The sequence below is a fragment of the Phyllopteryx taeniolatus genome, chromosome 10, assembly GCF_024500385.1.
Source record: "Phyllopteryx taeniolatus isolate TA_2022b chromosome 10, UOR_Ptae_1.2, whole genome shotgun sequence".
Classification (NCBI taxonomy): Eukaryota; Metazoa; Chordata; class Actinopteri; order Syngnathiformes; family Syngnathidae; genus Phyllopteryx; species Phyllopteryx taeniolatus.
Window position 1 is genome coordinate 1,520,243 of NC_084511.1, and position 26,017 is coordinate 1,546,259.

The window sequence follows — 26,017 nt, forward strand, 5'->3', positions numbered from 1 at the left end:
GCAGAAAACATACGGATAGTCTGCAGCACGTTTCAGTATCAATATAATTATTTGTATATACAGGAAATGAACACCCGAAGGATTATTTCGTTTTGTCCTAACATTAATTACATTTTTCGTTAGTGTTAATCAAATACGTAGTGTACGTACAGGATTTTAACACCCCACAGACCCCCCGACTTACTCTGCAGTTCTGTCCTTGTGATAAATTTACAGTATTACAGTATTTATCTGCACTATGAAATACATTTCACATTACAGTGTCATTCTTAAATTATGCGTACAGGAAACTATTTCGTTCTGTCCTGGTATAAATTTTATTTTACCTTAAAGTATGAATCCAATTAACAATGTGTATGCACAGGAATGGCACAAACTGAACACTATATTATCTATACAGTATATTCACATTCTAAGGCGAACATTTGGGGAGAGCAAAATAATGACGCTTAGAATATCACGTGCCGCTGCATCACATTCAGATGATCGGAATCTTGTGTCCGGTTGTATAGTGCGAGTGTTGTGAAATATCCATCCATTTTCTGTACCGCTTCTCCTCACTTGGGTCGCATGCACGTTGGAGCCTATCCCAGCTATCTTCGGGCGAGAGGCGGGGTACACCCTGAACTGATCGCCAGCCAATCGCAGTGTTGTGAAATTATTCCACTGAAAGGTCAAACTGAACTTTATTTGTAATTGACAACTCTGGACAATATAAAAATAAATAGATGATTCACAGCCAGTGGATCATAATACAAAGTGTTATCAAAAGTATGCATCAGCAAGAATGACGAACTCAACACATGCATTAATCACCTTTCCACCAACTTAAACTGTACACGGTCAGAACATTCCGTGACCTGTCTAGCAAGTCGGTTTTCCAACACCACCACCAGTTGACTGAATATAAAATCATCTTTCAGGCTAGACAGATGCATTGAATGATTCTTTCTGGAGAATGATGACTTGACCCAAAGTGTTCAGTGACTGTCTTCTTGATCCAATCCATGTTTTTCAATATAGCGTCTGAAAAAAAAACAAAAGACACTTTAATAGGGGTTTAACACAGCGACAAACACTTATCATCAGCTTCTTCAAGTGACTTTCTCCCCCATTAGTGCTGCTGTACAGTTATAATTGCTGTTTGTCAGAACACTGCTTAAAATTATAATTTGGAAGTTCTGTCGCCCCCTAGACTGGAATTCAGTATTACAACAACAGAAACTGTTGCTTCGATATGACGAACGGGGCCCATTGTATGTGATGATTCTACAACGTTTTTATTGTTTTGAAGGACAGCCGGTGGAGGAAAAAAAGATGGATTCTTCAGAAGAGGCAGTATACAATGCAGACAGAGTGAGTCATTCCCTAGCATTGCTGCGTTTGTGTATACATTGGTCGCTGTGTGCATTTTAAGTCAGATACCTTAATGGGCAGCTAAGGGTTCCTCGCAAAAAGGTTTTGTTCTGTCACAGCAATTATTATTATTGTTTTCGTTTACACAGTAATTACTGTGTGATTATTTTCTACTACAGAAAAAAAAATATGTTTAATGAGCTTTTTTCAAAAGACAAGGGGCCGCGCTCCGTCCATTGCTAGGTAAAAGGCATCACTTTCCTGCCGTCATTTTCAATGCGCCACCAAGTGGGCCAGCATGGGAAATTAATTCACAGGCATTCAATAAATAAAGTAATTTGCCTCATCTGTGTCTTTATAAACTTTGATTTGTGCACTGATGCACAATCATTTTGGAAGAGGAAGGGGCCATCTCCAAACTGTGCCCACAGAGGTGGAAATGTCCAAAATCTCTTCGTAAACTGAAGCATTCAGAGTTCCTTTCACTGGAGCTCAGGGGCTAATATTTTGGACCTTTGAAACTTTGTGGGAACAGGTTGGAGATGGAACCTTCCTGTTCCAAATTCTCTGTGAATCTGTGCACAAATCAAGGTTCATAAAGACACTGATGAGAGTTTAATGTGAATGAACTTGACTGGCCTGCACAATCCTGACCTCAACCATATACGAACACTCTTAGAAGAATTAGAGCGGAGACTGAGAGCGAGGCCTTCTCATCCAACATCAGTGTGTAAGCTCACAAATATATTCCTGGAAAAACGGTCATAAATTCCAATAAATTCACTCCCAAACCTTGTTGAAAGCCTTCCCACAAGAGTTTAAGATGTTATAGCTGCAAAGGGTGGACGGTCATGTCATATTAAACCCTACAGATTATGAACGGGATATCACTTAAATTCATATGAGAGTCAAGGCAGGTGAGCGAATACTTTTGGCAATAGTGTATTCAAAAAATCAAACACTGAAAACTAGAGCAAGATGTTGATTTAGAGCTGGATGGAGAAGGAGCTAAAAGGCTTAATCGGCATTGTGTCATCTCTAATAGTGGCTTGGGTAAAATTGACTTTTTTTTTTTTTTTTCCCAAACTAAAATAGTTACATACTTCAGGTTAAAAAAAACAACTTTAGGAACCAATCCAAATCAATTTGTAGTGATGATAGCAGCCTACAATGTAAGCGTGTCAAATGTGCTAAAAACGGACTGGAAAATAATTCAGTCAATATGCAGTGAGCAATACTCTCGTGCGCTGATACAACATGCGTACATTGAAGCAAATTTGGATTTTCCCAGGGAAAGCTGAATATTTCTTTTAATCAATTTAAAGTATTTAATAGCTACCTTTATGTTTTTTACTGCTTCATCAACATCTTGAATTTATTAATTAACAATATTTAGTTTCTAATGAATAGATATAATCCCTCAAGATGAAATTTAAATTACACTGTTGTATATTTTTGGTTGCAGACCATACAACGTGAGATGACTGAGCTGAGTTTCAGGGGGGGTTCAGTGCCTTGGCTCAAGGGCACCTCGATAGTCGCCAGGATACTGAAGAGCATCTCTCAAACAACTACAGTAGTTGCAATTTCGTTTTCTTGCAAATCGCACAGTACATAACATGTTTATGACACAATATTGCTGAGGACAAGGAAATCAAACCTTCTTGCAAAATTATACAGCGCTTCTTTCCTCTCTTGGAGGGACAAATGCCTGTCACCAGGTGATTTCCCAAAAGATGTTGCAGCAGGCTGTGGGGAAGACAAGATGGAATTAGATTGCATTGAGAGATTACTTTAAAAAAGACAGAAGGAGTGACAACTATAGTAGCTTTGTTGAAATTCGCAACACAAATTGTCCTACGAATGTCACACGTTAGCATGGAATCCAAGATAAAACCTTTATGGTCGGAGAAGAACTGGAGGAATAAGAGCTGTTCACTGATGCTCCAAACGGCGACGTCTCAGTATCTTCTAATGAAGATTCCTCTTTGTTTTCCAGCAGGTTTGTTATGGTGATGTTTACACAATTGGTTTTTGCTGTAAAATAATCAAAAGGCAACTTTCAGAGTCACTGCATAGAAGATGTCAATTGTTCAGACTGAGGGAAAAGAGGTCATACTCGACATTTTATTTTCGCAGGCCAACTTGACTGTCATGGTCCCGGTTATCTGGCCAAATCGATTGGCACACGCTTCCTAAAGGTTTGAACTACAGTGAAGCCCCTGCTTATCACGGGGGATATGTTCCAGACCCACCCGCAATAGGTGAGAATCTCTAGTATAGAGAGACTTTTTAAGATTTTTTTTTTTTTTTTTTTACTTTATCCCTCCCACACCCTTTAAACACTTGTGCTTGCGCAGTACAATCATTGGCTTTTCGGGATTGCATACTTTCATTATTTGACTCCACAAGCGAATTCTTTCAGCAACCAAGATGAGTCTGCTTTCAATTTCTCAATTGGTGGCCGCAACATTTGATGAAATACTTGCAGGAAAATGACGTATTTAAGTGCACCAAAAAAAAAAGTGAGTAAGTAGCGAATCTGGGATAAGATGTTGGAGCAGATCAATGCAATAACTTTTGTAAGAAGGTTTAATTTTGCAGAAGACAGCACATGGAGGATTGCGAAAGTAAAAGTGTGCCGAGAGCGTCATACCCAGGTCGTTTGTGATGACATTCAGGGGGATGTGAGGCAGTACATCTTTCACTTGCTGGGCCATTTTTGCTATCCCACGCTCATCTGTTCCCAAACCTTGCACCATAAAACCCAGGCCAATAGATCCAGGTCTTATGCCTAAAGTGAGGAATACGTCAATCAAAATACAAAAACATTGGAGTGATATTTGTTTGCATCCATTGGATTTACTTGCTTACTTGTAGATGTTTGCGGCAGAGCATGTCGCTTCCTTTTGATGTGCTCAGCTTTGTCAGCTTTAGTGATCTTTGTTGAGACCAAGCCGAGTTCACAGGCGAGCAACTGCAAAGACAAAATCCCATAGTAAACACAGTTTAGTTGGCAGCCAACCATCGACCAGTGAGCGATTCCCTTCCTGCACTTATAAACACAGTAGCGAGCACAAACACAGCAATGCAGAGTTAACAAGAAAAGATTTCTGCGACTGGACGTTCACAAATTTGTATTCAAGTTTTTTTTTTTTTTACCTCCTGGACTTTGTTGGCAAACTCCTGGGAGGACTCACCATCTTGTCGGGAAACAGGTGGCAACCAACTGAAGGCAAAAAATGAAAAAAGTTTGGACATTTGGAAAATAATTTCAAAAATATCTATTCTCGTGAGTGCAACTAAATTGTAATGTACAGATATATTTAAGCATTTATGAGGGAGAAGTTGATTAAAAGTTTTCTTGAGGCTGTTTGTGATTTCTGCTTTAAAAAAAACAAGGGATGACCCGATCCGTTCACGTTATTGAAAATCGGGGTCGATCATATGATTTTTGACATTTTAAATGTCAGTGTGACAAAATAATCCAAAGATACAAATATCTTGCGAAATGGAACAGTAATAGCTTCATCTGATATTACACAATGTAACTTTTCTGTTTTTTTTCTGTGAAAGAGACATGTGGGTTATTTTAAAAGGAAGAGTTAGCTAAGAATGTCTTGGAGGTGACGAGTATCCGATTGAGTGATGAGGGTGAAACTTGAAATTGAGGGTGTTATGTATAATTAGGGTGTTATGATTAGTGGCTATGCCCCACAGGTAGGATGTGACCGAGAGGTGAAAGAGAAATTCTGGAAGGAGTTCGACGAAGTAGTTCTGAGCATCCCAACAAAGAGAGAGTCGTGATTGGTGCAGATTGTAAGGGACATGTTGGTGAAGGAAACATGGGTGACGAAGAAGTGATGGGTAAATTTGGTATCCCAGAAAGCAACTTTGAAGGACAGATGGTAGTAGACTTTGCCAAAACGATGGAAATTGCTGTAGTGAACACTTTCTTCCAGAAGAAGCAGGAACATAGGGGGACCTACAAGAGAGGAGGTGGAAGCACGCAGGTGGATTACATCTTATCTGAAGGAGGTTACCGACTGTAAGGTAGTGGTAGGGGAGAGTGTGGCTAGACAGCACAGGATGGTGGTGTGTAAAATCACTCTGGTGGTGGGGAGGACGATTAAGAAGACAAAAGGCAGAGCGGAGAACCGCTAGGTAGAAGCTGAGAAAGGAAGAGTGTTGTGTAGCTTTTCAAGAAGAGATGAGACAGGCCCTCGGTGGACAGAAGGAGCTTCCAGAAGACTGGACCACAACAGCCAAGGTGATCAGAAAGATAGTAGCTATTTAAAAACGTGATCGGGACATCCCTATACTTTTCCTGTTTGCTATCTTAAAAATAACACCTTGCAGCCCACTGAGCAAGATACAGCCAAAGTTGGTCTTGGTGCCTGAATGTGTTACTTTCCTATTATATTGTACTAATCATCTTGACCGGTAATAGCGTAAAAGCGCTTTTATTAGTACCTTGAAGGTAGAAAAGTGCGATACAAATGACGTCCATTTACCATAAGGAAAAATACGGACTGTACGTTTTGATGATTTAACCAAGAAGCAAGAGATAATGATACAAGATATTTAGTACCTTACATGATACACTGTAAATGGAGAAAAAAATGTCCATAACAGCTCTGTCAACCAACTGGTCTCAGGAGTGCTCTGCAGATGAAATACAGAAATTATTTTGTTGAATTACAAAACATTTTAGGTGCATCTTACTGACAAAAAAGGGCAAGCTAATTGCTATATGAAAAGGAAGCAAAAAATATCCATCCATCCATCCATTTTCTTCCGCTTTTCCGAGGTCGGGTCGCAGGGGCAGTAGCTTTAGCCACTTCATCCAGCTCTTCCGGGGGGATTCCGAGGCGTTCCCGGGCCAGCCGAAAGACTTAGTCTCTCCAGTGTGTCCTGGGTCGTCCCCGGGGTCTGCTCCCGGTGGGACGTGCCCGGAACACCTCACCGGGGAGGCGTCAGGGAGGCATCCGAATCAGATGCCCTAGCCACCTCATCTGGCTCCTCTCGATGTGGAAGAGCAAAGGCTCTACTCTGAGATCCTCCCGGATGGCCGAGCTTCTCACCCTCTCTCTAAGGGAGAGCCCGGACACCCTACGGAGGAAACTCATTTCGGCCGCTTGTATCCGGGATCTTGTTCTTTCGGTCACGACCCACAGCTCGTGACCATAGGTGAGGGTGAGAACGTAGATCGACCGGTAAATCGAGAGCTTCGCCTTTCGGTTTAGCTCCTTCTTTACCACAACGGACCGATACAAAGTCCGCATCACAGCAAATGCTGCACCGATCCGCCTGTCAATCTCCCATTCCATTCCATTCCATTCTTCCCTCACTCATGAACAAGACCCCAAGATACTTGAACTCCTCCACTTGGGGCAGGATCTCATCCCCGACCCGGAGAGGGCATGCCACCCTTTTCCGACTGAGGACCATGGTCTCAGATTTGGAGGTGCCGATTCTCATCCCAGCTGCTTCACACTCAACTGCTCCAGTGATAGTTGGAGATCACGGGTTGATGAAGCCAACAGAACCACATCATCTGCAAAAAGCATAGATCCAATACTGAGGCTACCAAACCGGACCCCCTCTACGCCTCGGCTGCGCCTTGAAATTCCGTCCATAAAAGTTATGAACAGAATCGGTGACAAAGGGCAGCCTTGGCGGAGTCCAACCTTCACCGGGAACGAGTCTGACTTACTGCCGGATATGCGGACCAAACTCTGACTCCGGTCGTACAGGGAACAGCCCGTATCAGGGGTTCGGTACCCCATACTCCCGAAGCACCCCCCACAGAACTCCCTGAGGGACACGGTCGAACGCCTTCTCCAAGTCCACAAAACACATGTAGACTGGTTGGGCGAACTCCCATGCACCCTCGAGGACCCTGCCGAGGCTGTAGAGCTGGTCCACTGTTCCACGGCCAGGACGAAAACCACAATGCTCCTCGGCCAGGACGAAAACCACACTGCTCCTCCTGGATCTGAGATTCGACTTCCCGACGGACCCTCCGCTCCAGCACCCCTGAATAGACCTTACCAGGGAGGCTGAGGAGTGTGATCCCCCTGTAGTTGGAACACACCCACCGGTCCCCCTTCTTAAAAATGGGAACCACCACCCCAGTTTGCCAATCCAGAGGCACTGTCCCCGATGTCCACGTGATGTTGCAGAGGTGTGTAAACCAGGACAGCCCCACAACCTCCAGAGCCTTTAGGAACTCTGGGCGAATCTCATCCACCCCCGGGGCCTTGCCACAGAGGAGCTTTTTAACCATCTCGGTGACCTCAACCCCAGAGATAGGAGAGCCAGCCTCAGAGAACCCAGACTCTGCTTCCTCAGGGGAAGGCGTGTCGGTGGTATTGAGGAGGTCTTCGAAGTATTATTCCGACCGACTCACAACGTCCCGAGTCGAGGTCAGCAGCGCCCCATCCCCACGATACACAGGGTTGATGGTGCACTCCTTCCGCCTCCTGAGACGCCGGATGTTGGACCAGAATTTCCTCGAAGCCGTCCGAAAGTCTTTCCCCATGGCCCCACCTAACTCCTCCCATACGTGGGTTTTTGCTTCAGCGACCACCAAAGCTGCATTCCGCTTGGCCAGCCGGTACCCATCAGCTGCCTCAGGAGTCCCACAGGCCAAAAAGGCCCGATAGGATTCCTTCTTCAGCTTGACGGCATCCCTCACCGTTGGTGTCCACCAACGGGTTTGGGGATTGCCGCCACGACAGGCACCGACCACCTTACGGCCACAGCTCCGGTCGGTCGCCTCAGCAATGGTGGCGCGGTACATGGTCCAATCGGACTCGATGTCGCCCGCCTCCCCCGGAACGTGAGCAAAGTTCTGTCAGAGGTGGGAGTTGAAAATCCTTCTGACAGGGGATTCTGCAAGACGTTCCCACCAGACCGTCACAATACGTTTGGGCCTGCCACGTCGGACCGGCATCTTCCCCCACTATCGGAGCCAACTCACCACCAGGTGGTGATCAGTTGACAGCTCCGCCCCTCTCTTCGCCCGAGTGTCCAAGACATGCGCCCGCAAGTCCAATGACACGACCACAAAGTCGATCATCGAACTGCGACCTAGGGTGTCCTGGGGCCAAGTGCACGTGTGGACACCCTTATGCTTGAACATGGACAATCCGTGATGAGTCCGATAACAGAACACCGTTCGGGTTCTGATCGGGGGGGCCGTTCCTCCCAATCATCCTAGCAGAGACGCAATCACGCCCTTCCAGGTCTCACTGTCCTTGCCCACGTGAGCATTGGTGTCCCCCAGCAGAACGATGGAGTCCCCAGCGGGAGCGCTCTCCAGCGCCCCCTCCAAGGACTCCAAAAAGGGTGGGTACTCTGAACTGCTGTTTGGTGCATGGGCATAAACAACAGTCAGGACCCGTGCCCCCACCCGAAGGCGGAGGGAGGCTACCCTATCGTCCACCGGGGTCCACCGGGGTGAACCCCAACGTACAGGCGCCAAGCCGGGGGGCAATAAGTATACCCACACCAGCTCGGCACCTCTCACCGTGGGCAACTCCAGAGTGGAAGAGAGTCCAACCCCTCTCAAGAGGACTGGTACCAGAGCCCAAGCTGTGCGTGGAGACGAGTCCGACTATATCTAGTCGGAACTTCTCGACCTCACACACCAGGTCAGGCTCCTTCCCTGCCAGAGAGTTGACATTCCACGTTCTTAGAGTCAGCTTCTGTAGCCGGGGATCGGATCGCCAAGGTCCCAGCCTTCGGCCACCGCCCGGCTCGCACTGCACCCGACCCCTATGGTCCCTCCCATAGGTGGTGAGCCCATGGGAAGGCAAAAAACATATATATATTTTTTTTTAGCACCGCCACTCTCTCTGGTCTATTAATTGTGCAACACACAACATACAGTATAGAAGACATAATGCACTTGAAAATACTCTGGAATAAAATAACAATTATATATTTAACTCTGCACACTTCGGCCTATAGATGTCTAAAAAATGATATTACCAAAGCAATCAGAGGTCTTGCCACCCTCAAGGCCACAGGTTGAATGGAGTCAGTCAGAGAAAAGGGCCAAGAACTGAGAAGAAAAAACAGAAAGATTAGTTTGAGTGTTGCCCTGTGATTGACCGGCGACCAGTCCAGGGTGCAGACCGCCTTTCGCCTGAAGCCAGCTGGGATAGGCTCCTGCTTCCCACAACCCTGAAGAGGATAAGTGGTATAGAAAATGGATGGATGGATAATTTCACTGTATATGTTGTCATTTTACCATGATCAAAAAAAGGAAAAAAAAAGAATTGCAAACAATATGTCCCATTTGGCAGCATGGTGGACTAGTAGTTATCAAGTCAGCCTCATAGTCAAAGTTACTGGTCCTAATCAGGCCCTCCTGTGTGGAATTTGTACGTTCTCACTAGTGCTGGGCGATATGGCCTAACGATATTGCGACCCCTCACCTCACCACTGTCTTATAAACTGCTCTTCATCCTAGCAGAGACACTTCTGTCACATAACACACCTGACACCTCTCTCCTTTACTCTTCTCTTTCTGCCTAAGAAGCCACTTTCCACCTCTCCTTCGTCAGCTTGGACTTGTGTTTGGGGTCACTTTTATGCCAACAGCAATCATGGATCCTAACATCATGACAATCCTTCCACTATGCTTGCTGCCGCCACACATGCTTGACATTATCTGAACCAAAAGGGTTTTTTTCCCCAAAGGTGCTATTCACAAGAAAATTTCACCAGATGTTGGGAACAACCCAAGTAATCCATACATACAAAGAAAGTAAAACAAACAAGCTCAGAAATTAAGTTGTGTGTAATAATGTCAAATGACAGGGAAAAAGTATTGGGCACGCCAACTGGTATTTATTTAATACTTTGTACAAAAGCCTTTGTTTGCAATGACAGCTTCAAGACGCCTCTTGGATGGAGAATCTAGTCACACACATTGCTCTGGTGTGATTTTGGCCAAATCGTCCACACAAGCACTCATCAAATCTTGAAGGTTCCGTGGGTTTCTTTTATGGACCTTGAGTTTCAGTTCTTTCCATAGATTTTCAATTGGATTCACATCAGGTGATTCGCTGGGCCATTCTAGTAGCTTTATTTTTTTTCTTTGAAACCAATTTAGAGTTTTCTTGACAGTTTGTTTTGGATCATTATCCTGCTGAAATGTCCACCCTCCTTTCATTTTCATCATCCTCGTAGATGGCAGCAGATTTTGGTCAAGAATGTCCCGGTACATTTTCCCATTCATCCTTTCTTCAATAATAAGGTTGGGCACCGAGAACCGATTGAATCGGGACTAACGTTCCGGTTTCCAGTTTCGATGCCTAGTCCTCCAGCTGCGAAGAAGAAGTGGGGGAAAACAACGAAGAAGCGGCGTAAACCAACGAAGAAGAATGCACACAATGACGTGCTTGTGCCCAATGGCGGCTGCGGCGAACAAAAGTGTGTCTTAACTTTGTTAAAATTAATGACCAGTCGCCTCAGTGCAACACTTGGAATAAGATTACATTGTGCAAAGGAGGCTTTCGCGATGTGTAGCATCTGACGCGCTCCGAGTACATTACTCACTGTTTTCCTTGAGACAACATTACCTGCGAGTTCCAGGTCTTTTTAAAGCTCTCCAGAGATGGTCCTTGGCTCTTGGACAACTCTTCTGATTATTCTTTGCACTCCTCTGTCAGAAATCTTGCGAGGAGCACCTGATCAAGGCAAATTTATGGTGGTATGATTGGCTTTCCATGTACGTATTATGGCCCCAACCTAGGTCACTGGAACGTCTAGAAGCTTAGATATGTGCCTGTAACCAATGCCATCGTTATGTTTTCCAAGAATTAGTTTGCGATGGTCTTGAGACAGCTCTCTGCTCTTACCCATTATGAGATGTGTCTTGACTCACACCTTGGCAATGTGACCTTTTTCTAGGCCATCAAATAGGACTGAACCAGCTGATATTCATTTGCACTGACAAGGGGCCTGATTGCTGTTTGATTATTGATAGATTTTAGGTGTTGTCTTGGCTTTCCATGCCTTTTTGCACCTCCCTTTCTTCATGTGTTCAATACTTTTTCCCTGTGTCATTTCATATTTTTCTACTTTCTTTGTTTGTATGGATTACTTGGGTTGTTTCCAACATCTGGTGAAATTTTCAAGTCAATAGCACCTTTGGAAGTATATTTAGTGAGAAAAATGGTGACATGTTCAATGCTTATTTCAGCCGCTGTAATACTGTCTTTGCTCACATAGCCTTGTGAGCTGCGGACTCTGAGGTTACATTCCGGTGGCTAAAGCTAACACGTGCTAACTTGTCCGCAGATAATATTGAGCTTGTCGGCAGTTTGAAGCCATTTCATTCTCCCGGCTCCCACACAGTCACGCACACACAACTTGTTGGAAGACAGGCAGTCATTGGCTCACTGTCGGCTTTTTGGGTATGACTGACCTTTAAGACACCGTTTGAATGGAGTGCTGTCGCGTACGTCATTTATTTATTTTAAACTACAGGGTACCGTGCTTTTTTTTTTTTACATAAAAAATACCAAGGTACGGTACTGGTTTCGGTACTTGGTGCAACACTAGTCCCTAGCCTGCTTGTTTCTTGTCTTGTGCATCATCTTTAGAAGAGGCTTTTCTTATGGGATGACAGCCATGCAGACCAATTTGATGCAGGGTGCGGCGGATGGTATGAGCACTGACAGGCTAATCCCCACCCCTTAACCTCTGCAGCAATGCTGGCAGTAGGGCTGGGCGATTAATCAAAATTTGTGATTTCAATTTTGGCTTCTCACGATCATAAAAACGCTATAGTCGAAGAAAACCGATTACTGTACCGATGCACCGGTTTTGTATGCAAGTTCCTGCGCTGTAAACGCACCCTGAATGCACCGTGTTGCTTGTGGCAAACGTATGATGCAAGTTCTTCTGCCTTCTCTGAGCGTGCTTAAAGCTGTTTCGTGACACCCCAGTTGGAGCTTACTGTCAAACTAAACGCAAAACAAAAATAATTACTCACATTGAATATTTAAATACAAGACACACATCGTTTTAGAAATCGCCAACTTATGCTATCAGTCAGTGGAAAACCGTATTGACGGGCTAGCTAACTTTAGCATTAGATCACGGGAGGGATTCACCTTCAAATATTTACACACAAATGTATGTAGTGCACTAAAATTGTCTCACAAAGCATTGCAAAAAGTAGCAAGCGACCAATGGTCACGCACCGAGTCATGATACACCATAATGCATTGCGTCTTCAGAGAAAGCAACACTACATGGGGAGTAGGGAGTGAGTGAACGATTTTGGACACAGCCATTGTCTTTGTGTGAGTGGGACCTGCTCTGCCCATCTGCGAATCGTCATGTGCATCAGAGAGAAAGAAAGGTCTGTATTCACAATTATCTGTTATTGTTATAATTGAAATTTGATGTATCAAAGTTACTAATGGTATCGGTACTCGGTATCGGTGAGACTGGGTGAGTGCTGAAGAGTGAATACTTGTACTGGTATGGGTCTGAAAAAAAAGTGGTGTTGAACATCCCTAAGATACGCACGCGTACGAACCCAGATGTATCGCAAGTTGTTCAAATTTGAAGACAAGAGTCTTCTCGTAGCTGCACTGACCTGAACTTTAGCAGGCCGGCACGCCCATTTGTGGTCTCCTCTTCAGGGAGCAAAAGCAATGGTGAGGCCCCTTCGGTGGAGCAGTACCTCTGAAGTGACTCTCCTATCGCTTCTCTTCCAAGCGCAGAGTGCACTTCCATGAAGCCTCTGGCCCAGCACACAAAACCTGTGGAGCCCTCAAACTGGGGCTAGTGAGCAAGGAACAGGGATTGCTCAGTAAACACATTTTTTCCATTTTCATACATATTCAGCATTCAATGAAGTGCAGGGAGTCCTTTGGTTTGCAGTCCTGAATTATGAGGTTTCGAAGTTACTCCTGGCGGGATAAGAGTACGTTGTCCTGTGGCATAAGAAGGCACACTCAATTACTGCTCTACCTAGTGTTTTTATTTGATTGGTTCCATTTATGACAAAATAAACCTCAGTCGAAATTTCATCGGTCAAACAGGGATGGCAAAGAGGAAAAGTGCGATGATTACAATAATCGAACAAAAAAAAAAATGTAATTACGATGTAGCAGTGGCGTAGTGACAAGAACGTGGTACGCGTATCTCTATCCTGACTGGTAAGTAGTTAGTCGGGTTGAAACGGGATAGGTTTACCAATACACCTTGATAACCTTTCAAACTTTTAGTATTACCATTTGATAGCTAGATAGTACTTTATTAATCCCAGAAGGTACAATAAATGTGTATCCACATTGCCATCCTTCCAGAATAAGTCATGGCTTCTTGTACACCAGCGTTGTGTTCAATGCAAACAGGCCAAAAATTCGCATTGGGTAAGTCTATTTGTGAGTAAACTGAAAAAAAAAGTCAGAATTATTTCAGTATTCATATTTGTGTGACATTTTTGTTTTCTAATGTGTTGTGAGATTTTTCGCTTATAAAAATCGGTGCCTGGGCTCAATAAAGGTTGGGAAAGACTCGTCTTAAGGACTGTAGTCACGAGCTCTACTGCATTCTGTAATGCGACAGATATCACTTGCACTCAGCAAACCTCATTCGTGTTTACATTGTTGTAACCAATAAGATAAGGGAGCGAGGTAATGTAGTTTGCTGTGTGAACACTTAAGTTTTAATATACAGACATTATTATTATTATTATCTTTTTAACTTATATGACAGTGGAGAACATTAACTGAGACGATGCCTGTACAAATCATAAAAGGCAACAGTTTGATCCTGGGATAGATTTAGTCAATGTTCGTAATTTTCAACGGGAAATTTTGAGATCATGTTAGGACACTTGAGAAATATGTTCCACCCGAGGGGTCTCACTGCACATTCAGTAAAAATACTGAGTAGAAGTGAAGAATAAAAAGAAAATGACTCACAGTACAGCAGGGGGTCAGGAGATTGATTATGTTGTGATCAAACTCTGTCACGTGATTGCATATGTAAAGTTTGGTATTTTTGTCTCTGGAGCGAGGATTTTGCTGCCTCACGTGCATTCCCAAGACTGAACACATAACCCGCACAATGAATCTGTCAGGACAGAGAAAAAGTGACTTCTCAAAAACAAAAAAAAGGTACAGACTGAAAAGATTAGTTCAACAACGTTAAAAGCAAAAATTGGGCTCATTAGCTGCCTGACTGTACTAGTCAACAGCTAATAACCTCACAGCAACTCGTGCGGACAAATGTAGTGCGGGCATTGTAGTTGTGAAAGACAGCCCTTCAGCAAGTATTTCCTGTACGCTACATGAGACAATGTTCAGGATAACCACAAAACAAAAGAATACTACATTTGAGTCCCACAATAATATGACCGGCCGGCGTGAGCAAGCATTAAAACTCACATACTGTAGCGATATTCAGAACAATCAAGTTTGCTCTTTGAGGAAATTGCACAGAACACAACAGTCGACATCTTGTGTGTGTCTGTGTCAGAGGAGTAAATGACAGACAATGTACAGTTACCTACCTTCTTAGAAAACTTTCTGGCAGGGCACAGCTGACCAAGAATACATGGACACCAATAAAAATCCGTAGTAACATCAAACAAATACCAACTGGAAAGTAAATCATCAACAGCAGCAGGACAAGTGTATCTTTGGGTAACCTGTGCAAAAAATAAATGGGAATAATCAGGAATATAACATGACATGAACAAATGACTAAATAGGTCCTTAAGAGACATCGAATACTCTTTAATATAATTATTGAAAAAAATATTTTAAGTGCCCTTACAGAACGAGCACTACGTTAAGAGTTGACACTTTCGACACGTCGCAATACGTGTATGTTTCGCATCAAGTTGCATCATTCCAATAGAAACGTTAGCTCAATTTGGAATGACCTCTCCCTAATTGGAGTATATTGGGCAAAGACGATACCATCGGAAAGGTCATTACCGATAATATGGCTACTTACAAATATTTGGGGCGTAATAAGGCAGCTAGCATTACATAACACAGTGACCCTTCATTGACTTACCGGCGAAAGTCAATCATATCTTCAATAACCGGAGCCTCCATGTCTGTCGAGTCAGAGCTTTACGCAAGTCGACGCCTCTATAAAAACAACCAGCTCCTTCTCCCTAAAAATAAATCAATCATCACGATGAGGAAAAAACAAACGTGTCGTTTATTCGAGAGCGCACGGGAAGCAAACCTCTGTAGAAGCTACTGTTCACTCGACGATGTGACGAAATTCGGACACAAAGGTTTTTCGAAAAGCCCAAAGTGAAAGTTGACGAGTTAGCTTAAATTTCCGTTCTGTTAGCCATGCTAGTGGGTATTCACTCCAATAACCTTAGCCAAATGGCTTCCGGAGCAAACCCTGCAAAATAAAATGACCAACGAGCGAAAACAAAACAAAACAACACGTTAATGCTGTCTATGTACTGTATTACTGTGGATGTTGAGCAAAATTGTATTATGTGACTTAAGTTAAAACAAACAACATCGAACAAAATCAATCGGCATTGCTTATGGCGATTGACTTGTTTCTCAACCTCCTCTTGAATCAACACAACTGTCGAATATGAAATCACCTGTGAACGTCCAAATACGCTATGTTTCGGCTAAATAACATGATAATACAATGTGAAATGTGATATTGACCTCCAAGAGGTAGGTTGGATCCATTCCTTTCAAAATAAAACGTCCTCACACGACGCGCGTGGTCCTCTTGTGGGCATACGTCATACACAAAATGATTTGGGCCAAAAGTAATACAAATAATTATCTTTGCATTTTGATTACTTTTCTTAATTTTGAATGATTGCATCAACAGGATTCTTGAATGTTTCCACTAAAAAGTGGATTAAAACCACATCATTATTTAGGATTTCACCACATATTTGTTCTTTACACAAATAATACATTGAAAAACAAACGTGATGAAATCGGTAATAAAATGTTTAATAAAAAAACGTTTGTTGCATTATACATACACAAACACATACAAACCTGTATGTGATTCTCTCTCACTCTCTCTTCTCTGTGTGTGTGTGTGTGTGTGCGCGCGCGCGCGCACGTCCGTCTGTTTGTGCCTGCGTGCGCGTGCGCGTGCGCAGAATAGCATATGACCAGAGACAGCCAATCACAAGCGTTGGCTTTAGAAGGAGGAAGTGATATGAAAAAAAACATAAATAAAATCTGAGCTTTTGCAGCAATTCTTCAAAAGTACCTGAAATTGTAATTGTGGAAATTTCCAAAAGCAGTAATGTGATTTATATTTTGTAATTAAATTACATCATCTCCTTCAGTTACACCCCAACACTGCTGGACAAGATTAACGATCATGTCACTTGAAGTAGAAAATTATCCACCCATCCATCCATTTTCTACCGCTTATCCGAGGTCGGGTCGCGGGGGCAGTAGCTTTAGCAGGGATGCCCAGACTTCCCTCTCCCCAGCCACTTCATCCAGCTCTTCCGGGGGGATCCCGAGACGTTCCCAGGCCAGCCGATGGACGTAGTCTCTCCAGCGTGTCCTGGGTCGTCCCCGGGGTCTCCTCCCGATGGGACGTGCCCGGAACACCTCATCGGGGAGGCGTCCGGGAGGCATCCGAATCAGATGCCCCAGCCACCTCATCTGGCTCCTCTCGATGTGGAGGAGCAGCGACTCTACTCTGAGATCCTCCCGGATGACCGAGCTTCTCACCCTCTCTCTAAGGGAGAGCCCGGACACCCTGCGGAGGAAACTCATTTGTATCCAGGATCTTGCTCTTTCGGTCACGACCCACAGCTCGTGACTATAGGTGAGGGTAGGAACGTAGATCGACCGGTAAATCGAGAGCTTCGCCTTTCGGCTTAGCTCCTTCTTTACCACAACGGATCGATACAAAGTCCGCATCACTGCAGACACTGCACCGATCCGCCTGTCGATCTCCCGTTCCATTCTTCCCTCACTCGTGAACAAGACCCCAAGATACATGAACTCCCCCAATTGGGGAAGTGGCAGGATCTCATCCCCAACCTGGAGAGGGCACGCCACCCTTTTCCGACTGAGGACCATAGTCTCAGATTTGGAGGGGCTGATTCTCATCCCAGCCGCTTCACACTCGGCTGCGAACTGCTCCAGTGAGAGTTGGAGGTCACGGCTTGATGAAGACAACAGAACCACATCATCTGCAAAAAGCAGAGATGCAATACTGAAGCCACGAAACCGGACCCCCTCTACGCCTCGGCTGCGCCTAGAAATTCTGTCCATAAAAGTTACAAACAGAATCGGTGACAAAGCGCAGCCTTGGCGGAGTCCAACCCTCACCGGGAACGAGTCCGACTTACTGCCGATATGCGGACCAAACACTGACTCCGGTGGTACAGGGACCGAACAGCCCGTATCAGGGGGTTCGGTACCCCATACTCCCGAAGCACCCCCCCACAGGACTCCCCGAGGGACACGGTCGAACGCTTCTCCAAGTCCACAAAACACATAGACTGGTTGGGCGAACTCCTATGCACCCTCGAGGACCCTGCCGAGGGTGTAGAGCTGGTCCACTGTTCCACCGCCAGGACGACAACCACACTGTTCCTCCTGAATCTGAGATTCGACTTCCCGACGGACCCTCCGCTCCAGCAGCCCTGAATAGACCTTACCAGGGAGTGTGATCCCCCTGTAGTTGGAACATACCCTCCGGTCCCCCTTTTTAAAAAGGAGGGAGGCTACACTCTCGTCCACCGGGGTGAACCCCAACGTACAGGCGCCGAGCCGGGTGGCGGGGGCAATAAGTATACCCACACCTGCTCGGCGCCTCTCACCGGGGGCAACTCCAGAGTGGAAGAGAGTCCAACCCCTCTCGAGAGGACTGGTACCAGAGCCCAAGCTGTGCGTGGAGGCGAGTCCGACTATATCTCGTCGGAACGTCTCGACCTCACAGACCAGCTCGGGCTCCTTCCCTGCCAGAGAGGTGACATTCCACGTCCCTAGAGCCAGCTTCTGTAGCCGGGGATCGGATCGCCAAGGTCCCCGCCTTCGGCCACCGCCCAGCTCGCACTGCACCCGACCCCTATGGCCCCTCCCACAGGTGGTGAGCCCATGGGAAGGGGGACCCACGTTACCCTTTCGGCCTGTGCCCGGCCGGGCCCCATGGGTGCAGGCCCGGCCACCGGGCGCTCGCCTTCGAGCCCCACCTCCAGGCCTGGCTCCAGAGGGGGTCCCGGTGACCCGCGTCCGGGCAAGGGCAACCTGAGTCGCTTATGAAGTTACAAGTTGAACGTTCCATAACATGCTGTACATAAAGATGTAGGACGATGCTAAATAAGCAGAGGCGCGTGTCGCTATTGAACACACCCCGCTCGCTAGTTCAATAGTGCGCCTCATCAAAATCGTCATCATATTCATAGAGCAATGTCAGATGCGTTTTGTTTTGATGTGAAAAGAGCGTTAGCAGCCATCGTGTGGGTAAATGCGAGCACTATTGTCGATTTCAATATTTATTATGTCGCCGTTCAAGTTCCTGGTTGAAAGCGTTGACGAAAGGCAGCGTTGCTAAATTAGCGTGCGCATTGGTGCCAGTGCTTGAACTCGAGTGTTCTTGAATACGCCCCACTCGCCGACTCAACTGCCTCCTCCCACAGAGCCGTCGCAGATTTGTTTGGCAACAACCAAATCTCACAGTCGGAACTCGTTTTTTTTTTTTTGGGCCGTCCGCGAACTGAAAGCGCGTCCTCTTTCTTCTTCAGCCACATCGGAGGCGACATGGCGACTGGCTGTCAGGCCTTTGTCTGCGCGGCTTTGGTCGCGGTGCTCGGCGCTGGGCTCGGCGAGGACGTCGACGGCCCTCCCGTCTACGCCGTCCGTGTGAGGGAGGCCGACCCCGGCTTGAAGAAGGCTCTGCGGTTCGCCGAGGAGCGCTACAACTCGGGCTCCAACGCGATGCACCTCCGCAAAGTCAGCCGGCTCATCTCCGCCACCAAACAGGTACTTCACACTTCACACTCACACACAAAGTATTTGTAATAATGTATTTGTCATTTGCCGTACACAAACAGTGTTGTCCTTTTCAAACGACACCACAAATAGACTGCGTAGCACATCGCTGACCTCGCTGCAATCTGAAAAGGAAAATAATAATTACAAAAAATAATAAAAAATAAAAAATGGTAACTCGACTCACCGTGTTTCCTGTTTTGCGTAACAGGAAATTATTTAACTGGCATTTAGTGAAGTGAAAGTTTTTTTTTTTGTCAAGATGGGATCACGTGACAGGTCAAGTTCGACAACAGGAAGGAGCCGCCAGGTGCAGCAGACCGACGGGAACAATATGACGTAGACAACGTAGACTATTACCGGTTGAAAATCGGAAGAAGTGGGGTCAACCGAAAATCCAGGGGGGAAATAGAGATTCAAGTACGAGTTGAAGATTAAAATAATTATTTTACCAGAATGCACTTGTGTATTTTCAAGATTTAAAAAAAAAATGTATGGTTTCAAAACGGTGTCAAGTCTCAATAATGATTGAAGTTGTAATTTTATGAGAACAAAGTCATTTATTTTCTTGATTAAAAAGATTCTAAAATACTGAAATAAAATAATTCTTTTACGATGGTGAAGTCCTACAGTTTCAAAATTGAAATCGTAATTTTACAGAAATAAATTTGTATTTTTGAGAAAACAAAGTCTTATATTCTAAATTAAAAAGTACTATAATTCGAGAATTATAAAGTTGTAATTTTACAAGAATAAAGTTGTCAATTTTTGAGATTTAAAGTTCTTTTTTCCTAGCTCAGTGGTTCTCAATGTTTTCCCACTATCACCTAAAGAAACATACTTGACTCATCAAGAACCACCGTCATGATCGACAATAAAATAAAGTAACATAGTACGCCCAAGTGATCATCATAAAAGATATATATATATATATATATGATAGTTTGAATTTGTGATGTGCTTATAATTAGGAAAATAAAAAAAAAAAAAAATTTGTATTTATGTTTATCTATCTATATATGTATCTTTTTAATATTTTCAATATATGAAGTCGGCGGCACGGTGATCTGATCTGGAAAATACACAATATTTTAGTGAATAAATATAAATGTTATTCTAGCAAATATATATATTTTTTCCTCATAAGATTACAACTTGTCTTGTACGTAGTTTTCCAGTGTGGCCCTCGTATTTCTTGTATGTATCAAAACAATGTCTGCCTAAATGATATAGAGAATGCTTTTCTTTGTTCAATCCAAATAAATGCCGTCTTTTTTTATTTCCAGCTGGTTAAGGGAATCCGCTACACTATAACGGTGGAGATGAGTAATACTCAGTGTAAGAAATCCACGATGCTCCGGACTTGCGACTTCTATCCCGAGTTACAACAACTTAAGGTTGGCTTTTTTATTTTTTATTTTATTTTTTTAAATGTTCAGCAGACTGATGAGCACATTGACTTTCCACCCGTGACTAAACAGTTTAAAGAGATTCTGGATGCACATGATTCCGTAAAACAAAGGCTGCATGCTATTTTATTTTATTTTATTTTATTTTATTTTATTTTATTTTATTTTATTTATTTATTTATTTATTTATTTATTTATTTATTTATTTATTTATTTATTTATTTATTTTCTAGCCTGAGGTGTGTGTGTTTGAAATCTGGGACATACCCTGGCAGGCAACTTCAAATCTGCTCAAACAGAAATGCCAACCAAAAGGTAAATAAAAGCGTTATCCTTTTTTTTTTACTTTGAAATATATATATATATCTGAAAATCTGGGTTCTTGTGTGGAACTTGCATTTTCTCCCTGTGCATGCGTGTGTAGTCTGGCTTCCACCCACATTCCAGAAACATGCATGCTCAAAATTGAGTGGGAATGATTATTTGTCTACACGGTGTGCAAAATGGGCCAAAAACGAGATTGAACTGACTCTGTAAAGTCATAATATGACATATTATGTACCCATGATTTTTCATTGATTATCAACAGTTCAGTCTTTAGTGCGCTGTGCAGTTCTAGATATATATTCATCGTATTGGCAAAACAACAAATCCATTGTGGCCGGAGCGTTTTGTAGAGTGCTGTATATTATGTTACTTGTTTACTTAAAACTTCTTTCTTATCAGCTGGACCGGAAGAAACAACTACAGTTGAGGACGCTTTCCCTGACCAGCATCTGGAGGTGAAAAAAAAACGTCATGCTTCAATCAGTTGACAGTACAGACAACAAACACAGCACAATACCGATCGTTTTTATCTAACCGTGTCTTTGTTGAGTAAATAGATCAATCAAGTTGAAGTGTAGGATAAGATTGAGCATGCATGTTTGGCTGTTCTCTATTCATCAGGAGTCTGTGGAGTTGGTGGGCCTTTTCAAAGACTTCATGGTTCAGTACAGTAAGGTGTATGGCACCCAGGAGGGTGAGTATAAACGCATAGAAGCAAGACTTCGTTTGCGCATGTACTCATTGGGATTTCATGTGAATTGAGTTTTTTAAAATACACAATGCACAACCTGGTTGTCTTATGTGTTATTTTGTGTGTTTAGAGACCGACCGCCGCTTGCAGATCTTCCACGAGAACTTTAAGACCGCTGCAAAAATCCAGTCTTTAGATGAAGGATCTGCCGAGTATGGCATCACCAAGTTCAGTGACCTAACTGGTGCGTATACATACAATGGGTACGGAAAGTATTCAGACCCTCTTCAATTTTTCACTCTGTTATTTTGCAGCCATTTGTTAAAATCAATTAAGTTCATTTTTTTCCTCATTAATGTATACACAGCACCCCAGATTGACAGAAAAAAAATTGAATTGTTGAAATTTTTGCAGATTTATTAAAAAATAAAAACTGAAATATCACACAGCCATAAGAATTCAGACCCTTTGCTGTGACACTCATATATTTAATTCGGGTGCTGTCCATTTCTTCTGATCATCATTGAGATGGTTCTCCACCGTCATTGGAGTCCAGCTGTGTTTGATTATACTGATTGGACTTGATTAGGAAAGCCACACACCTGTCTATATAAGACCTTAGAGCTCACAATGAATGTCAGAGCAAATGAGAATCATGAGGTCAAAGGAACTGCCTGAAGAGCTCAGAGACAGAATTGTGGCAAGGCACAGATCTGGCCATGATTACAAAAACAAATTCTGCTGCACTTAAGGTTCCTAAGAGCACAGTGGCCTCCATAATCCTGAAATGGAAGACATTTGGGCCGACCAGAATACTTCCTGAAGCTGGCTGTCTGGCCAAACTGAGCGATCGGGGTGGAAGAGCCATGGTGAGAGAGGTAAAGAAGAACCCACAGATCACTGTGACTGAGCTCCAGAGATGCAGTCAGGAGATGGGAGAAAGTTCTAGAAAGTCAACCATCACTGCAGCCCTCCACCAGTCGGGGCTTTATGGCAGAGTGGCCCGACAGGAAGCCTCTCCTCAGTGCAAGACACATGAAAGCCCGCAAGGAGTTTGCTAAAAAACACCTGAAGGACTCCAAGATGGTGAGAAATAAGATTCTCTGGTCTGATGAGACCAAGATAGAACTTTTTGGCCTGAATTCTAAGCGGTATGTGTGGAGAAAAGCAGGCACTGCTCATCACCTGTCCAATACAGTCCCAACAGTCAAGCATGGTGGTGGCAGCATCATGCTGTGGGGGTGCTTTTCAGCTGCAGGGACAGGACAACTGGTCGCAATTGAAGGAAAGATGTACAGGGATATCCTGGACCGAAAACCTTCTCCAGAGTGCTCATGACCTCAGACTGGGCCGGAGGTTCACCTTCTAACAAGACAATGACCCTAAGCACACAGCTAAAATAACGAAGGTGTGGCTTCAGAGCAACTCCGTGACTGTTCTTGAATGGCCCAGCCAGAGCCCTGACTTGAAGCATCTCAGGAGAGACCTGAAAATGGCTGTGCACCAATGTTCACCATCCAACCTGACAGAACTGGAGAGGATCTGCAAGGACGAATGGCAGACGATCCCCAAATCCAGGTGTGAAAAACTTGTTGCATCATTCCCAAAAAGACACATGGCTGTATTAGCTCAAAAGGGTGCTTCTTCCTAAATATTGAGCAAAGGGTCTGAATACTTATGGCTCTGTGATATTTCAGTTTTTCTTTTTTCATAAATCTGCAAAAATGTCAACAATTCCATTTTTTTCTGTCAATACGGGGTGCTGTGTGTACATTAATGTGGGGAAAAAATGAACTTAAATGACTGCAATATAAAAAAGAGTGAAAAATATAAGGGGGTCTGAATACTTTCCGTACCCACTGTATGTTAGCATATAACTGCCACGCTGTTTCTAGCTAGACACAAGATTATCTTTTCTTTCAAAAGATAGTCATGAGCGAACTGGTTTCCTTCACTTTGCTTCCAGAGGAAGAGTTTCGCTCTACTTACCTGAACCCGCTGCTGAGCCAGTGGACCCTCCAGCGACCAATGAAGTTGGCCCCTTCTGCCCGAAGCCCCGCCCCTGCCAGCTGGGATTGGCGAGATCATGGCGCTGTTAGCCCTGTTAAGAACCAGGTACCACGACAGTAGGACTTGCACTCAATAGCATGTGACGAATGAAATGCTAAAACCGACGACGAGATCACACAGTATTAAATGTGCGTGTGTGTCTTGTAGGGTATGTGTGGATCTTGCTGGGCATTTTCAGTCACAGGGAACATCGAAGGACAGTGGTTTCTGAAAAACGGAACTCTGCAGTCTTTGTCCGAGCAAGGTAATGTTCTGCCGCCAAAGGTGTTTACGTGAAATAAATTCTCAGCACGGTATGATCGTCCTGCCCGATGATAGCTGGGTTGGGCTCCAGCACTCCCGCGACCCTAGTGAGGAGAAGCGGCTCAGAAATTGGATGGATGCATGGATGGTATGATTGGTTTATTGAATTCTGGGTTACAGAGCTGGTTGACTGCGATGGGCTGGACCAGGCGTGCAGAGGCGGGTTGCCATCAAATGCTTACGAAGCAATTGAGAATCTCGGTAAGCATGAGTCAATCCGCTTCCAATTCCCATTGTTCCTAGCCGAGGATCGTGCTGGAACAATGCATCATGTTGCCAGTGTGTCTAACGATGGTCTTCCTGCACGTGTGGCTAAGGCGGTCTGGAGTTGGAGAGCGACTACTCCTACACCGGCCGCAAACAGAAGTGCGACTTCACCAGCAGGAAGGTAGCCGCATACATCAACAGCTCTGTGGAGCTGTCCAAAGATGAAAATGGTGAGGCCACAAAAGGAAGGAGCAGACATAATCGTGACATTCAATAGACTAAAGTACAACATGACGCACACAAGGCAATATATAAACACAAGTGTCCCCTGATCATGTGCAATTGTCAAAAGGCAGCATTGGTCAGTGCAGGTGGTGGATGTTTAGGCTTTTGAATATCTGTTCGAAAAGGATATGTGGGTGTGTTTGGTTTTCGCAGAAATTGCAGCTTGGTTGGCTGAAAACGGCCCCATCTCTGTAGCTCTGAATGCTTTTGCCATGCAGGTAAACCCAACCGTCACTGTTGACTTCATTGAGAAGAAGCCATAAGCACGGCTAATTGCTTTCATTTGACTTATTGTGCAGTTTTACAAGAAGGGTGTTTCCCACCCTTTCAAGATCTTCTGTAACCCCTGGATGATTGACCACGCAGTGCTTCTGGTGGGCTACGGAGATCGTAAGTGATTATCTACGAACGGCTAACTCATTGCTAGCGCGGCGGTTCCGATGACTGAACTGCAACGTGAACAGGAGAAGGAAATTGACACACAACTGGGCAAATTGTATCCATCTTATTTTAGGTTTCATATGTTAATAGATCATGACATCAATAGATTTCATATGAGGCTGTATTAATCTGGCATCATGGACTGTGTCTTTTCAGGTCAGGGAATTCCATTCTGGGCCATCAAAAACAGCTGGGGTGAGGATTATGGGGAGCAGGTAAGTCAAACCCAAGGCAGACAGGAGCAGTCTTTGCGGATGACAAAATGACCGTTGAACACAGTAAAACTTGATCTGTTGTATCATTATTATTTGTTTCTCACACAGGGTTACTACTACCTATACAGGGGCTCCAATGCATGTGGGATCAACAGGATGGCTTCGTCTGCTGTTGTCACCTAATTCAATGAAACTGCACTTTCTTGCCGTTTCCCGCGCACAGATGCATAATGTCATATTGTGATTGCAGACATTTGAGCCGGACTGCATGACGTACCCATACCCGCGTCCTCGTGATGTTACTGTTAAACCAGGCTCGTTTTCCTTCAAACACATACCACAACTACTATTACTAGCTTCAAAATAATATACTGAAATTTTAAGTTAATTTACCGTTGATTTAATGTGCGCTTTTAATTGTTTAAATGTCAAGCATTGGTTTGAAGTCATTTTCTCTGACAGTAACGGTCTATATGAGGCACTAGTCATAGTTAGGCCACATGTGCTATGAATTTTATTACCACTGGCTGAGGAAACGTTAACGGTCATCTGGCCGGATTAGCCCATATTTGTTTACCTACTCTTACATTTGTTAGAAGCTGATAAGAAATAAATAAATGATGAGAAATAAATTCAAATGAATGGACCCATATTTATTTATTTGTGTGTTTGCTTGTTTGTCTCTGTACTTGTTTATGTGGTGTG

The 26,017-nt window shown here is 44.2% G+C and overlaps 2 protein-coding genes across 2 annotated transcripts; one reads left to right on the plus strand and one right to left on the minus strand.

The window, feature by feature from the left end:
• Positions 1 to 667: 667 nt before the first annotated feature.
• Positions 668 to 15,756, minus strand: aup1 (AUP1 lipid droplet regulating VLDL assembly factor). Its single transcript, XM_061786871.1, has 13 exons — positions 15,598 to 15,756; positions 15,421 to 15,523; positions 14,909 to 15,046; positions 14,319 to 14,469; positions 12,983 to 13,170; positions 9,355 to 9,427; positions 5,948 to 6,021; positions 4,519 to 4,585; positions 4,231 to 4,333; positions 4,013 to 4,150; positions 3,254 to 3,393; positions 3,017 to 3,105; positions 668 to 1,026 (listed from the first exon to the last, which is right to left on the minus strand). Exons 2-13 carry the CDS (start codon positions 15,459 to 15,461, stop codon positions 981 to 983), a joined length of 1,248 nt encoding a protein of 415 aa, XP_061642855.1. The 5' UTR covers positions 15,462 to 15,523; positions 15,598 to 15,756; the 3' UTR covers positions 668 to 980.
• A 3,245-nt stretch (positions 15,757 to 19,001) lies between these two features.
• On the plus strand, positions 19,002 to 25,950 carry ctsf (cathepsin F). The gene is made up of 14 exons (XM_061787453.1): positions 19,002 to 19,355; positions 20,651 to 20,761; positions 21,007 to 21,088; positions 21,500 to 21,555; positions 21,722 to 21,794; positions 21,922 to 22,035; positions 23,758 to 23,906; positions 24,009 to 24,105; positions 24,285 to 24,365; positions 24,482 to 24,601; positions 24,810 to 24,874; positions 24,956 to 25,046; positions 25,254 to 25,312; positions 25,421 to 25,950. The coding sequence occupies exons 1-14, from the start codon at positions 19,134 to 19,136 to the stop codon at positions 25,493 to 25,495; spliced, it is 1,395 nt and encodes a 464-aa protein (XP_061643437.1). The 5' UTR covers positions 19,002 to 19,133; the 3' UTR covers positions 25,496 to 25,950.
• Positions 25,951 to 26,017: the final 67 nt, after the last annotated feature.

Excerpts from the sequence above, each read along its gene's own strand:
- aup1 (XM_061786871.1), bottom strand. The coding sequence starts at position 15,461 with ATGGAGGCTCCGGTTATTGAAGATATGATTGACTTTCGCCG. Across the intron at positions 15,047-15,420 it reads GATATGATTGACTTTCGCCG|GTTACCCAAAGATACACTTG; the intron begins GTAAGTCAATGA and ends TTTTTTGCACAG. Across the intron at positions 14,470-14,908 it reads CCAGAAAGTTTTCTAAGAAG|ATTCATTGTGCGGGTTATGT; the intron begins GTAGGTAACTGT and ends CTGTCCTGACAG.
- ctsf (XM_061787453.1), top strand. The coding sequence starts at position 19,134 with ATGGCGACTGGCTGTCAGGCCTTTGTCTGCGCGGCTTTGGTCGCGGTG. Across the intron at positions 24,106-24,284 it reads GCAGTCTTTGTCCGAGCAAG|AGCTGGTTGACTGCGATGGG; the intron begins GTAATGTTCTGC and ends TCTGGGTTACAG. Across the intron at positions 24,366-24,481 it reads CGAAGCAATTGAGAATCTCG|GCGGTCTGGAGTTGGAGAGC; the intron begins GTAAGCATGAGT and ends CGTGTGGCTAAG.